The sequence below is a fragment of the Euprymna scolopes genome, chromosome 5, assembly GCF_053919585.1.
Source record: "Euprymna scolopes isolate OS-2025 chromosome 5, ASM5391958v1, whole genome shotgun sequence".
Lineage (NCBI taxonomy): Eukaryota > Metazoa > Mollusca > Cephalopoda > Sepiida > Sepiolidae > Euprymna > Euprymna scolopes.
In genome coordinates this window covers 114,737,789-114,751,348 of record NC_136486.1, presented here as the reverse complement: position 1 = coordinate 114,751,348, position 13,560 = coordinate 114,737,789, and the positions used below count along the sequence as shown (strand labels likewise).

General features: G+C 32.5%; 1 protein-coding gene across 2 annotated transcripts in view; it reads left to right on the top strand.

Moving 5' to 3' along the window:
- Positions 1-13,560, top strand: part of LOC145276962 (short transient receptor potential channel 7-like) — a 946,690-nt gene that overhangs the window by 326,430 nt on the left and 606,700 nt on the right. For both annotated transcript variants that reach the window (XM_080128503.1, XM_080128502.1), the window contains one exon: positions 1,989-2,147. In XM_080128503.1, coding sequence (XP_079984629.1) covers positions 1,989-2,147 — 159 coding nt within the window. The remainder of the gene's footprint in view (positions 1-1,988; positions 2,148-13,560) is intronic.

Genomic DNA, 13,560 nt, shown 5'->3' with positions numbered 1-13,560 from the left:
TGCTCATATATATATATATGCATTTGTGTGTTTTCGTAGATGTTAATCCCATAAAACTTCGGTGTTTATAAAATAATGCTCATTATCAAGTACAGCTATATTATTGTACACTATATCATTTTCTTTATTATACAATGTTGGCTACATATGTATGTAAATATATAGCCAATACATATTTATGTACATATATAGCCAACAATCTTTGCATGAATAAAGAAAATCAAACTATATATATACATATATATATATGTGTGTGTGTGTGTGTTTTTAGATTAATACATTAATTTGATAAATTGTATGTTAATATTTATTTATTCTATCCAAAGTAAAACATTATGCTTAAAATCAATTTTATACTGTGCATTTCTATTTCGGTTTCACTGGAAGTTATTTCGTGTCGCATCGAAATTTGCACATTTCTAAACTCATAAATTAATATTTTCGTCTACGAAAATTTCTACATAGTACATTTAACAGGAACACATAAAAACTAAATTATCGTTGCATAGAATAATACAAATATAAGGATATCCATGATCTTTCAAGAGTTTGCATGAATATAATAATTGAATATATTAAATAAATATAATAAATGAATATAATAAAGCAAGTAATATTAGACGAACGCATAGTCTTTTTTAATTGTATTGGCCAATGGATTTCAAAATAATTATTTTAGATGGGGCAGACTCTCCAAAACAGAACGTGTAATCTGACGTTTCAAATTTTAAGTTGAATCATTGAATAAATCCTCAAAAAGCTTCTATTGGTCTGAAGAGAAGAATATCATTATCATATTGCGTAATAGCAATTGGATCTACCTGGTGTAAAATTCACATAGTTTGATCAATCTTTCTTCATTTGTGGCATGTCATCTGGAACGTTTTCGTTTCCGTGCGATACCATAAATCACATTAATGTATCCCCATAAGTTACATTAGTTTATCACGATATACGCCAGCTCACTTATGCTTTATTTAATGATAAATAAGTTTACGGACTAATAGATTGGCCATCTAAACAACGATAGAGCAAAGAAACATTGGCAATAGATTTTGTATAAGTAGCAAACACAAGCAACTACTACTAGATTTGGAAATCAATTTTGTACTCTGCTATAGCAAGGCATTGAGCTTTGAGCTGTATCTCTTTAATTATGACAGCATTACTCCATGATAAAGGACTGCACCAAGAGTCCGATAGTTTCTGGAGCAGTGGAATGCTCCAAACTATTTTCGCAGCAATCACAGTAACAGATTTGATATTAATGTATCAAGAAAATTTTAAGTGAAATTGATTTCTAGGAGCATATCTAAATTGGTGAATGTTGGGGCATTATGTTAAGCAAATATGGCGGTAGTAAATCAAATCGGCGAAGAACCAATGCAGACACGATCTTGAGTGTTGACTATTTCTTTAGAATGAAGATTGTGGCATGAGATCGACGAAAAATCAATGTAATCCGGATCAGAAGTGGTTAAGTAGTTTAAAAATGGAGACTGACAGCGAACTGACTTGAATCCAAAATTCGATATTTTTATTATGAGGTCGGAGGCTTCTCATTGGTTGATTGTCCTAACCATAGTTATAAATAAGATCATCCATAGCATTAGGGTCATACCCTCATTACTAGTTAAAAACATTTTAACGTAAATAATAATTTTTTTTAGAGATATGACCATTGATATTCATTGTACGTTCAGGGTGAAAGAAGAGAATCTTTGAATAGAATGGTGACATTCTTCAAACGGTCCAAAATAGGTTGTGCCCCATCTCTGGAATTTCCAAATAAACAAATGAAAATAGATACAAAATATCCCCCAGGCAAATGACTTAGTCAAGTGAGTATGTGTTGGAAAGTATTCATTTTACGTTTATTTATTTATTTATTTTTATTTTTTTTTGTTGGTGTTGTTGTTGTTTTGTCTCCTAATTTGCGAAACTAATGATTTGATTTTTAAATCCATTTTTTGTTTATCTGTTTTCAGAGTGAATATAAAGCCTTGTGTGATCACTGTAAAAACTACGCTGTCGAGTTATTAGAACTTTGTCGAACCAATGAGGAAGTAATGGCGGCCCTTCACGGAGGAGCGGATATCCACGATCTTTCAAGAGTTCGCATGGCCATCAAATACGAACAAAAACGGGTAAGTCTCATGCTGTTGTATAATCCGTTAAATATTTAATTTCGTTCGAATGATTTTTAAACTTACTTCTTACTTAATCAGTAGCGTCAATTAATAAGGCTTTTATCACTCAGTGAGGAATCCCTCTCTGTACTTTAACCATCTAATTCTGTCATGTGCTGTATCAGGTCGTCCTTTAATCTCGTTCTTGCTCTTCCCTTTGTCCTCTTATGTTCACGAGTTGTCAATCTCGTTCTCCTGGTGGATTATCTGCCATCATGTTGTCTGACTACGTGCCCTGCTCATCTGTGTTTGGATGTTTTATGGCAGAATTGTTGTCAGTAACTCTTGTTTGTTGGCGGATCCAGATGTTTGTCTTTGTGTCTTGTAGATTGATGTCTAACATTATCCTATCCATCTTCCTTTGAGCCACTGTCAAGATTTCACTTTGACGAGTAGTCAAAGCTCATGTTTCACTACCGTAGATAGTGAAACATGGTAGTGAATCAGCAACGTAATCATTTTTATATACATTCGTGAGCAAAACAAAATGGACTAAACAAATTTTATACATTTTATTGCACTAAAAGTTAAATTGAACAATGAACAATTGAACAAGGAAACTTAAACGAGACTAATAACACAGAACAAGACATTTACTTTAATAAATGCTTAGTATGGATATCGCATTCCCTTTTGATTTCTTTAAAGATCAATCTTTTTAGATATGTTCTCAACCAAATGGAACACTGCGAAGAGGAGACGCTATTCCATTCGCTTTGCACAGCTTCCCACAATGTGTTATTGTTCTCATAAGTTATTCCAGCCAATGCACGAGATATTATGGACAAAATATTCTAGATTGGGTTTAAATCGGTGCTTTGACCTGGTCAAAATATCACATCAATTTAATTATCAGAAAACCATTTTCTTGTGACTTTAGCAGTGTGTGCAGAGGCATTATCATGTTGAAAAATAATGTTCTGGGATATTTCCAGTTTCTGGATACTTGGTAACAGTCCTGTTTCTAATATTCGAATGTATTCCTTTGCATTGATTGACTTCTCACATCTAATAAGTTCCCCAACTCCTGCTGCAGTAAAAGTTCCCCATACCATTATCCCTCCATTCCCGTATTTAATTGTCGTTTTTATGCAACTTGGCGAAAATCCTCCTCCAGTTCTTTGATTGCACCGTTCGGGAGAATCAGGAACATCACTGACAAGACAAAATCCTTATTCATCTTACCAGAAAACATTCCTGAACCATTCTGTATCTTTTTTGCCAAAACACGAGAAAAATCTCTTTCTATCGTTGATGTTCTTCTTAGATAAAAAATGGCTTCTTTGCATACCTTTTAGAAGAAAATCCCATTTCTTTCATTCGTCTAGATATTGTATATCTATAAAGAGAATTTCCAGCCCCTGTTTTTAATTCTTTACTATGGTCAAGATAAGTTTTCTTTCACTCCTTCAAAACAGTTAATTAAAGCCTATGGTTATCCTTCAAAGTGGATGCTCTAGGGCGACCAGAACCAGATTTCCCTTTTACCAAGCGTTCGACTTCGAAGCTTCGACCAATTTGCTTCACTACATTAAGAGATCTTTTGACATTTTCTTTTCTTAAAATATCAAAAAACTGCTTGTAAATCAAAATCATTTTCGACTGCCTTAACCCTGCAATTCGGTTTTTTATATCCTCGCCGATATGCGGTCTTACCATTTTTAGGATTCATTTTTTCACTTATTATTATATGGTATAATAATAATGATCTGCAAAATAAAAATTTTCAGTTAAAATTAACAAAAATTCATGGAAAAATATTGAAAAATCGATTTTTTCCTTCTTTCACACTTGGCCATTTTTCTTGCTCATGAGTGTATGTATATCTTTTAAAAGTTGCACATTTTAAGTAACCGTTAATAACCGTTAAGTCGGTGAATTAGTTTTGGTCGATTTAAAATTTTATCTTAAAAATGAAAAACTGTGGTTTTGAACATTTTTTATACATAACAATAACGATTTCTGCTCTCTATAACTTGATTAATCAATTTACGGGCTTATAAATGTCTCGCGTGTGAAACTCTTCATGTTTCGGTTTGAAATATGAATCTAACTCATGTTTGAGCTCCTCGCATGATGTTATGTTAAATCCATATAAATGGTTTTCAAATTTTCAAAAGACGTTCTCGTTCGAAGTAGCTATGTCATGACAATACGCAGAAGTAGTGTTGTGTGAAGACATGCGTTATTTCCATGGCAAGTGCTCGTCTGAGCTCTAATCTCTGCTCCCCCCTCACCAATCTTTCACAAAAAACACCCGTCTAGCTGAAACTTCTCTCATTAATTTTCCCAACTCTTTATCTGTTCCTAAATCCAAACGTAGATTCCATGAGCAGAGCTTCTTTCTTAGAAGTGCACGATTGTGGAACACTCTTCCTTTTGCCTGTTTCTCACCCTACTACAACTTGGATGTCTTCAAGTCCAACATAAAAAAATTCCTAACAAACCGCTCTCTTAAATAAGACACCCTATCAAATATCCAATACTAATGATTACTACGATACTATCTCATTGATTACTGTACACGCAATAACCCTTATCCCCGAGTAGCTTCCGGGCCTTGATAAGTTAAGATAACTTATTTTCTGTTGACTAAATGGCGCTGTTTCAGTCCAACATGGGTGATCATATTGCAAAACATGGCTTATGCTTTAACAATCTGAATAAGGAAATTATAAATTAATCATCGTGATATGTGTAAATAATATTCATAAAATAAATTGCAATGGTTTAAAATGCCGTTTATATTAACAATAAAACATTGTATCGATCTATAATACATTGTAATTTGCTATGGTATATCATGTAATCTGGTTACTTTCTGTGTTTGCCTGATGCTAGGCACAGAATGACGAAAATAACGTTTTTTTTTCACATCAACATTTCATTTATGACATTTAACGGTGGACACACTTTTCAGACTAATATGATTTTCTTTTATTAAAATAACTGGAAAATATTTGTAGATTGATAAAAATAAGATATTAGGCTGCCTAAACATTTATTACTTAATTTGTGTCTTGTGTTTTCTGAGAGTTTTTCTATTCTTCCATTTATTTTCCTCAACATCTGGTAGCGTTCTTCAGTGTTGATAGACTAGGGATACCCACTGTAAGAGTACCTGAGCGCGGGATTTTTGTGGCAAGAGTTGCGCAATCTTCAAACACACGTCTTTTAAGCCGGCATTGTTAAATACCAGTGGCAAGTGGTTGTTCACGACGACTGAAAACAAGGCTGAGATAAGCTGAAAGCACATAAACCGGCTAATATTTCTAAATGGTCACTCATCAGGTACTAACCAGGCTAAACGTTGCTTAACTTCGGTCATCTTCGGACGAGAACTGATGTGTCATGTGTCAACGTGATTAAGCCGTATACAAACATGTACACACACACACAAACACACACACACACACACACACACACACATATATATATATATATATATATATATATATATATATATATATATATTCGTTTTTCTTTTGTGTGTATTGATATTCATGTTAAAAATCCTCTTCTATTTATTTAAAAAGAAAATACAATTTTCTTATACATGGGCTGTGGAACTACATTCACTAGCGAACGGTCTAGCTAATTTGCATATTCTTTTAAACATTCATTTTGATTAATTCCCTATTAGTTTTTTCGGCTTTCTCATGGGATGATCATATTTAGTTAACTAATTGCATGGGGGCCTGACGTTGCCCGGTTGTTTGAAGGTGTATGCTGAGCAAAAAAACAAAAACAAAACGGTAATTTTTAAAAAAGAATTACCCCTATTAAGACCCCTTAACATTTATTGTTTGGGGTTCAAATCAAGTTATTAAGTAAGATCCATGTCCAAGGAATCAATATCTAAAATTTCAAGGGTTTAGACCTCAAATTGTCGGAGGAGTTTGGTAGAGTTCTCAAAGGTCAAATCGTTGAACTTTGACCCCTTAACAGCCAAATTTCTGGCTGAAAACCGATCACATAGATTTTCCCAAATCTCAGTACCCTGCATATCAAATTTAGAGTCTGTAGACAAAAAATTGACAGAGTTATTGCGTAGGGAAATGTACACAGACAGACAGATACACAGACACGTTCACTTTTGTAGGGATACTAGCATGGGTGCCCGGTGTTGCCCGGGTGTTTTAAAGTGTATGCTGAGCCAAAAGAACGGTTAATTTTTTTTAATTTGACACCTATTATGACACCTTAAAATTTAATGTTTAGGGCTCAAATCAAGTTATTACGTTAGATTCATGTCCAAGGAACCTATATCTAAAATTACAAGTCTTTAGACCCAAAATTGTCGGAGGAGTTTGGTAGAGTTCTCAAAGGTCAAATCGTTAAACTTTGACCCCTTAATCGACAAATTTCTGCCCGAAAAATGATCACATCAATTTTCCCAAATCTCAGTACCCTCTATATCAAATTTCGAGTCTGTAGACTAAAAATTGACAGAGTTATTGCGTAGGGAAATGTACACACATAGACCTACTCTTTTTGAACTATATATATTCACGATAGAAGACAGACTATAAGCTGCAAACTCTGTGGAGGGTATGTATTAAATAAGCTGTAAAAAACATCAAACAACTATTCCTTTCATCTGAATGATTTTGCAACTATAAACCCCATAAGTACATCCTTATTAATAAGTTTATTAATAAATCAACATATGGTTGAAATGATACGGAGTGGTTCCAGTGCACCTTTTATTAATAACTATATTAACCTAGAAACGTTGTAAAATATACTAGCATAAACAAGTTAGTTAACATGAGTGTAGGTGCCACCCTCTAGTTTTCCTATCTAATACACCATTTCGAACTATACTCATTCATCTATGGTATAAATCTGGCCTGTCTGTTTATATGTATGTATGTATGTATGTATGTATGTATGTATGACTGTCTAAAAATTTCGATAGATGCGACAAATATCGAAAAATTGTCTAAAAACATTAATCCTTCACCCTCAACTGGGAATTTTTCTACAGGGAGAGGTTGCTATTTTCGCCGTCATTTTCGAAAGTCATACCTTGTTTTCGATTTACAAGCCCTAATTTAAACCTACGTTACTTCTGGTTTGGCGATAGGCGCAACAGCAAAGACGTCACGTTTTTGTTTTTCACGTTTTTTTACTCCATCGCGGTACGGGTTAGCGCCTGCCTACTGCCACTTTTTTTTTTTTTTGCTCAACACACAACTCCAAACACCTGGCTTACACCGGCACCCAGGCTAGTATTATAATAAACTGATAAGAACACATTATATCATTAGTTGTAAAAAGTTAAGTGGACTTTACATACTTACAAATAAAGTATCCGAAACGGTTAACTAAAATAATCTATATGGCTAACATGTTTCTAATACAATGTTGATATATAACTTGGAGGATTGTTATAAAACAGCGTTATATAATAGAGTCGAGCACATAATTGATTAAAAAACTATTTTAATAGTCGCATGTATGCTATCATATATTTGTTGTATGTTTACAGTCATAGTAATTTATTTTCATAAAGGAATATAGAAATATATATATATATATATATATATATATATATATATATCCTAGTATTGAAAAAGGGATGAATAAAATTCAAAGAAATTAAATAAATATTCCTAGAATATATTAAGCACATCTCAAACAGTTATCATCTAACCCGAATTTGATTCAGAGGAAATAATAACAACCATTGAAAGAAAGTCTATATAGATGTAGACATCTGTATATATATATATATGTACAAATGTTTATATTTTTTATTTTTTATCCTTTTTTCAATTTTCTTCTTTTGAAAATTGTAATGCTGGGTATGGGGCAGCCAAACCAATTGCCAACATTGCCCTGTTTTTATTAAAACAAACCGAGAGCTCTTTTTAGTATCCTCGTTGTTCCCTTAAGTGCAACTGTCTTGATCTCTTTTGCACTTGGTTCGCCAGGAATATTAGTAAGGTAGGACTTCAAGTTCTTCTCTATAAGCCCCGTGGGACCTAGAATGACTGGTATGATTGATATCTCCCTAAGATTGCAGTTTATTTTCATATCATACATGAGACCTATTTCGCCCTTTAAGCTGTGTTCAGACCTCCGCCATTAGGGACACTCACTTTTACCAAAGTTGCCCCTTTCTGTCTTATTTCATATTTGTATATGTACATGTGTTTAAGTTTTTAATTACTATGCGCATAAAGGATGAGACTTCTATGATAACTATATTTAATTCATGTAAAAGTAATTGTTGATTTGATTATATAGACACATGTTATAAAGAGATAAATTAAATTTATCTGTAAAATAAAGAAATAAATATAGGTCAGATTAAATGTATTAACACATTGAATAAACAGAAAGTCTGCAATGAATGGATGACCATGAAGATAAATAAAAAAACAACGACCTTAGGACACGGATTGCCTCTTTTAGATCAAAGCAAATAGACTTACGTCCTTCAACTGACGTATAGCCATGAAATCCCCCCCCCCGCTGAGATAATCTGGCGGGCCTGGAATATATTTCCTCTTCCACCTTCCATCCCTCTTTCAACCCATATTCCTCTCTTTCGTACATCTCTACTCCCTAACACCACCTACACGTCCTCACGATCTATATACCTCCTTTTCCAGAGGGTTTAGTCACACCTACAATATATTTTTATATACAAAATAACTCTTGACTGTGGCTTTAATGTTCCTTCTTTTTTCGGTCTGATGAGGTGGTCTCTCTTAACTGAGATTCCACTGAAACCTGTATGCACATATGTAACCAACAGGGTTTGTATAATAAACAGACTATATATATATATGTGTGTGTGTGTGTGTGTGTGTGTGTGTGTGTGTGTGTGTGTGTGTGTGTGTGTGGGCGCGTGTGTGTGTGTGTGTGTTGGATATTTCAAGAAAAGCGTACAACTGCATTATTACATTTTGCATATACCAAGGTCGTTTTGAGAAAGCTAGCATGTTTTAGGACAATAATAAATAACAAATGTACCAAAAAAGCGGTTACAGTTGGAATGCTATGTCAAAACAGGCAATTAAGGTCACAAATACTTATATATTAACAATCGAAAAGAATATCATTGTTGTAGACGATTGGGCTGAGATTAATCACCTCGTTGAATTCCCCTGCGTGCATCTCCCTACAACACTAACCATGCACAACCGTCGCCGAGAATAAATGTGTCGTGGTTCGGTAAATATAGTAGCTATACAACAAATATGTATGTATATATACATATATATATATATATACAGAGAGAGAGAGAGAGAGAGAGAGAGAGAGAGAGAGAGAGAGATCGCATTAAGCTATATATATATATATATATATATATATAATCAATGAAACTGAAAAATCCATTACATTTAATAAAATAAATATATGACGATAATAAAAACTTTACCCGGTTAAGAGGAGCAATTCATACATTAAATTAAAAGATGGGTGATTAAAGGTCACATGGAATTTTATTATATCATCAGATCAATAAGGAGGAAAGTAAGAAGAAAGCAGGAAATAACCTCTTTATTCCATGGACTTTCGAAGATGAATGCTTCTCATCAAAATAAGAGAAATGCCATCATTCTACAAATATAAGGATATACAAATAAAAACCGATATAGAACATTTGCATTAGAAATGAAAAACGGAAACAGAATGATGACAAAGAAGAGGAAATAACCAAGACATCGAAAAATCGCCGTAGGATAAGTAGATACGATATACGGAAAACATATAAAAATATGTAAAATAGAAAATATATATAAAAAAGGGTAGAAAGAAATTGAAAGCAATGGCAGGATAGAGAAAAGGTGCAAACTTTATAGATTTTCCAATTGATGTCTTTGAAATGGTGTTTAGAATAACACGACATTTGTCCAAGATAAACTGCGTCCGAAAAAAAAAAAAACTTCAACGCAGGGTTCCTGGGTAAAAAAAAAACTTTAACAGATGTAATATGTTGGTAATAAGACCGAAAAACTCATCTGAAAACGGTAAAAAAAATCGTAGGGAGATATTCTAAATATTTTTATTATACCTTTTTTAAATTTTAGATTTTGCTTATAACGCATTTTGCATCCATTCCTGGCTTCTGGTTGACGGGTTTTGTTTGAATACCAGTCCAGGTTTTTTTCGGCTTTATTGTTTTTTACTCAGTTTTGAGTTGAATATATATCTAATATATCCAGCTCTTTCCAACTGATTTAAAGAGATTTTTGGAATAAAAAATATTTCTTTCTGCTGAATATAATATTCTCACTTTCTCGATTGTGTATTTTTCTGCCGTATATATATATATATATATATATATATATATATATATATATATATATATATATATATATAGTATCAATTTTGATCATGTTATAATAGCTCATAATAAAGACATCGCTTTGCTGCTAGGATGAAACTTTATGTAAATTGAAGCATCAGAAACAGTGTATAATTAATATTTTCAGCATTTTGAGGCATGTTCAGCTGTGCTTTCATATACTTGCTGTGGCATGGATCAAATGCTTGACTAAAGTTCGTGTATATTTGAGGAGAGCGAAACTGGTAATTGAGAGTTGAAATAGCGAGTAGGATATGCGAACTCATAGCGTGCTTTAAGCGGTTTATTGACCAACTTATTCACGAGTTTTTGCTGACGGACAAAGCCATCAATTATTGCACTTATCACAATAAATCTATTATATATCATTATGTATGTGTATTGTTTTCCACTCGACGATACAACGATACCGGAAATGACCTTAAAAAAAAGCTTGCGGGCTTTGGGGAGTGTGGAGCCACCCTTTAATTGCCATTGCTCCTAGGTCCACTCTGACCCGGAGTGGTTGTACCTATTAGGGTCCCAACTATGGGTTAAATAGAAACCGACTTAAAATAAACAAATATACTCAATTAAAAAATTGTTCTTCAAAATCACTGGATTCGGCATTAAATAACCTGAAAAGGGTGTATATGCAGTAAAACAAAAACAACCAACAAACCAATCGACAATACAACAATGCTGAATATAAAACTGATTTGATATGTTTAATTCTGGAATTATAGAAAGTTTTAAAGTTCAGTAATTTGCTAGATATTTCTTACCAACAAAAGAACATCCGGATAGATGAGAGCGATTACACGCCCCCTTGAGAATGTTTCATCAAGAAGTCAGGATTTCTATGGGGGATAACCTGATTAAAAACTCGTATATTACAACACATGCATTTGTGTATTCCAACCAAAGAACTGGGGGAACAAATATGAAACAAAATTATTTCGTTGCTTTCTTTGTTCGTGGTGAAACATTAAAATAAAAAAAATCGGTTATGTTTGGAGACAGACGAGAGGTGAGTAACCCTTTCGTGGTGAGGTAAAAATAGCAGCAAGACAGAAGTACTAAAAGATCAGAACATTCTAATAATAATCGCATATGTACAGCTACAAAGATCTCTGATCTTTGCAGCACAAGTACCGATATCAACGCAATAATGGAATTAGTAATAAAGAATGAAAGAGTGCATGATACTTTTATATTATCTACCAGCGTTGCCTTTGAGTCTTTATCTTTAAATTTTGTTTAAGCCAATTTCGAATCTGTCATTTTTGTTTGTTCTAAGTATACTGTCAAAATGAAATTTATTGATAGCATTTTTGAGTTTTGAAATTAGTGTTTAAAATAAAATAAGATTATTAAGATGGAATGTTCGCATCATTAAATAAATAATTAAAGCAATTATTTTATAAAATAGTATTTATAAATGCTTATATATGTGTCGAAAATTAGAATTTAAATAAATAAATATGTACATTTATAAATAAATAAATCTTTATTTTAACTTGTTTATAAACCGTTATAATATTCAAATTCCAATGCATTTAAACGGTGGAAATATGACTTACACAGGCATAACAAAGCCAACACATTGGAATTGGTCATAACAATATCAATCTTCAATTGGAACAGAAAGCTACAACTACGCGACAACATGTCGGGTTAAAAATTTTTTAAAATGTTTACATATTTTCCTGAGAAGCATCCTTATATGAGTGAAAAATTAGAATTTAAATTTAAAAAATATATTAATTTACATCTGCGTTTTAATCATCTCTAAACCGTTATTATATTCAAATAATTAATTTTGTTAAAGGAATTTTGTTTTAATGTAAAATTATTATATATAAATAACTTCAGAAGATTTCAATTTTAAATGAATATTTTCTTAGAATTATAATTCTTAGAATTATAAAACAAAAACAATATATACTAAACATTTTTAAGACTTCTATTTTTCTTAATTATAAGATCCTAATGTAATACATGTTTGTTTTAACTATGGTTAAAAGATACAAATGACTGACATTTGAATATATAAACATAAATTTCCTGAAGCATTTGAGGAAGTAGCCACACAGATTGTTTAAATAAGTGAAATTCGGCTCTCGCTTACAAAGTGATTAAATCATTATTAATTCTTATTAAATAAAACCCCAAAACACAAATCCGAATTAAGCCCCCAATATACAAATCCGAATTAGGCCCCCCCCAAACATAACATTTTTTTAATGAATGTTGACATCGTGTTGGTTTAAAATCGTAGTGTTTATCTCCTGTTCGGCACTGTTATTTCTAGTATTCGTATTATAGTGTTGTATTGTCACATTGGCAACTATTTTCTCTATACTGAGTAGTTATAAATCATCTAGATCCGATTTAAATCCAAATTACTAGAAAAGAATGGTCTGTTTTTACTCGAATTTACCAGGCTAGACGACACTTATGTTCTTTGAGCAAATGTAGTGATTGGTCGAATCTATCACAAATTACCATCATCGATTAGCTAATCAGAACACGTCTCACAGAAATACCGTCTATATAATTTTATAGGGGGTGATGGTCTTTCGTATGAACAACATGGGTTCAAAATGGCTCTTGAATAATTAATTTCTTTGAAGAATTATTCTGCCCGTTCCACGGTTGTTTTCAATCCTCACAGGGTTCAAATCAACGATCAACCGACAGTTTCTTGGCACTTATCCCCAAGTGGTATTTGCCTTAGATAAGCAGTGATCTAGTCGTAGTAAAATAAAAGCAAATGCATCCGTTTGTTAATGAATGTAGGAGAAGTATTTTTCCGGAGGAAACTCCTTTGCCTCATTCTGAATATCACTATCCCAAAATAAAATACAGATAAGAAATGGGTATTTATTCCATGAAATCGATTCGAAATATATTTTAGAGCATGACAGATTCTGTTTTATTTAATTTGGACAAGAAATATTGAAGTTGAATGCTTTAGATTATAGAACACACAAATCCAAAAAGGTTGACTTCATGGTTTAAATAATTAATTCACCATAATATATACATAAAAAATAATTAATT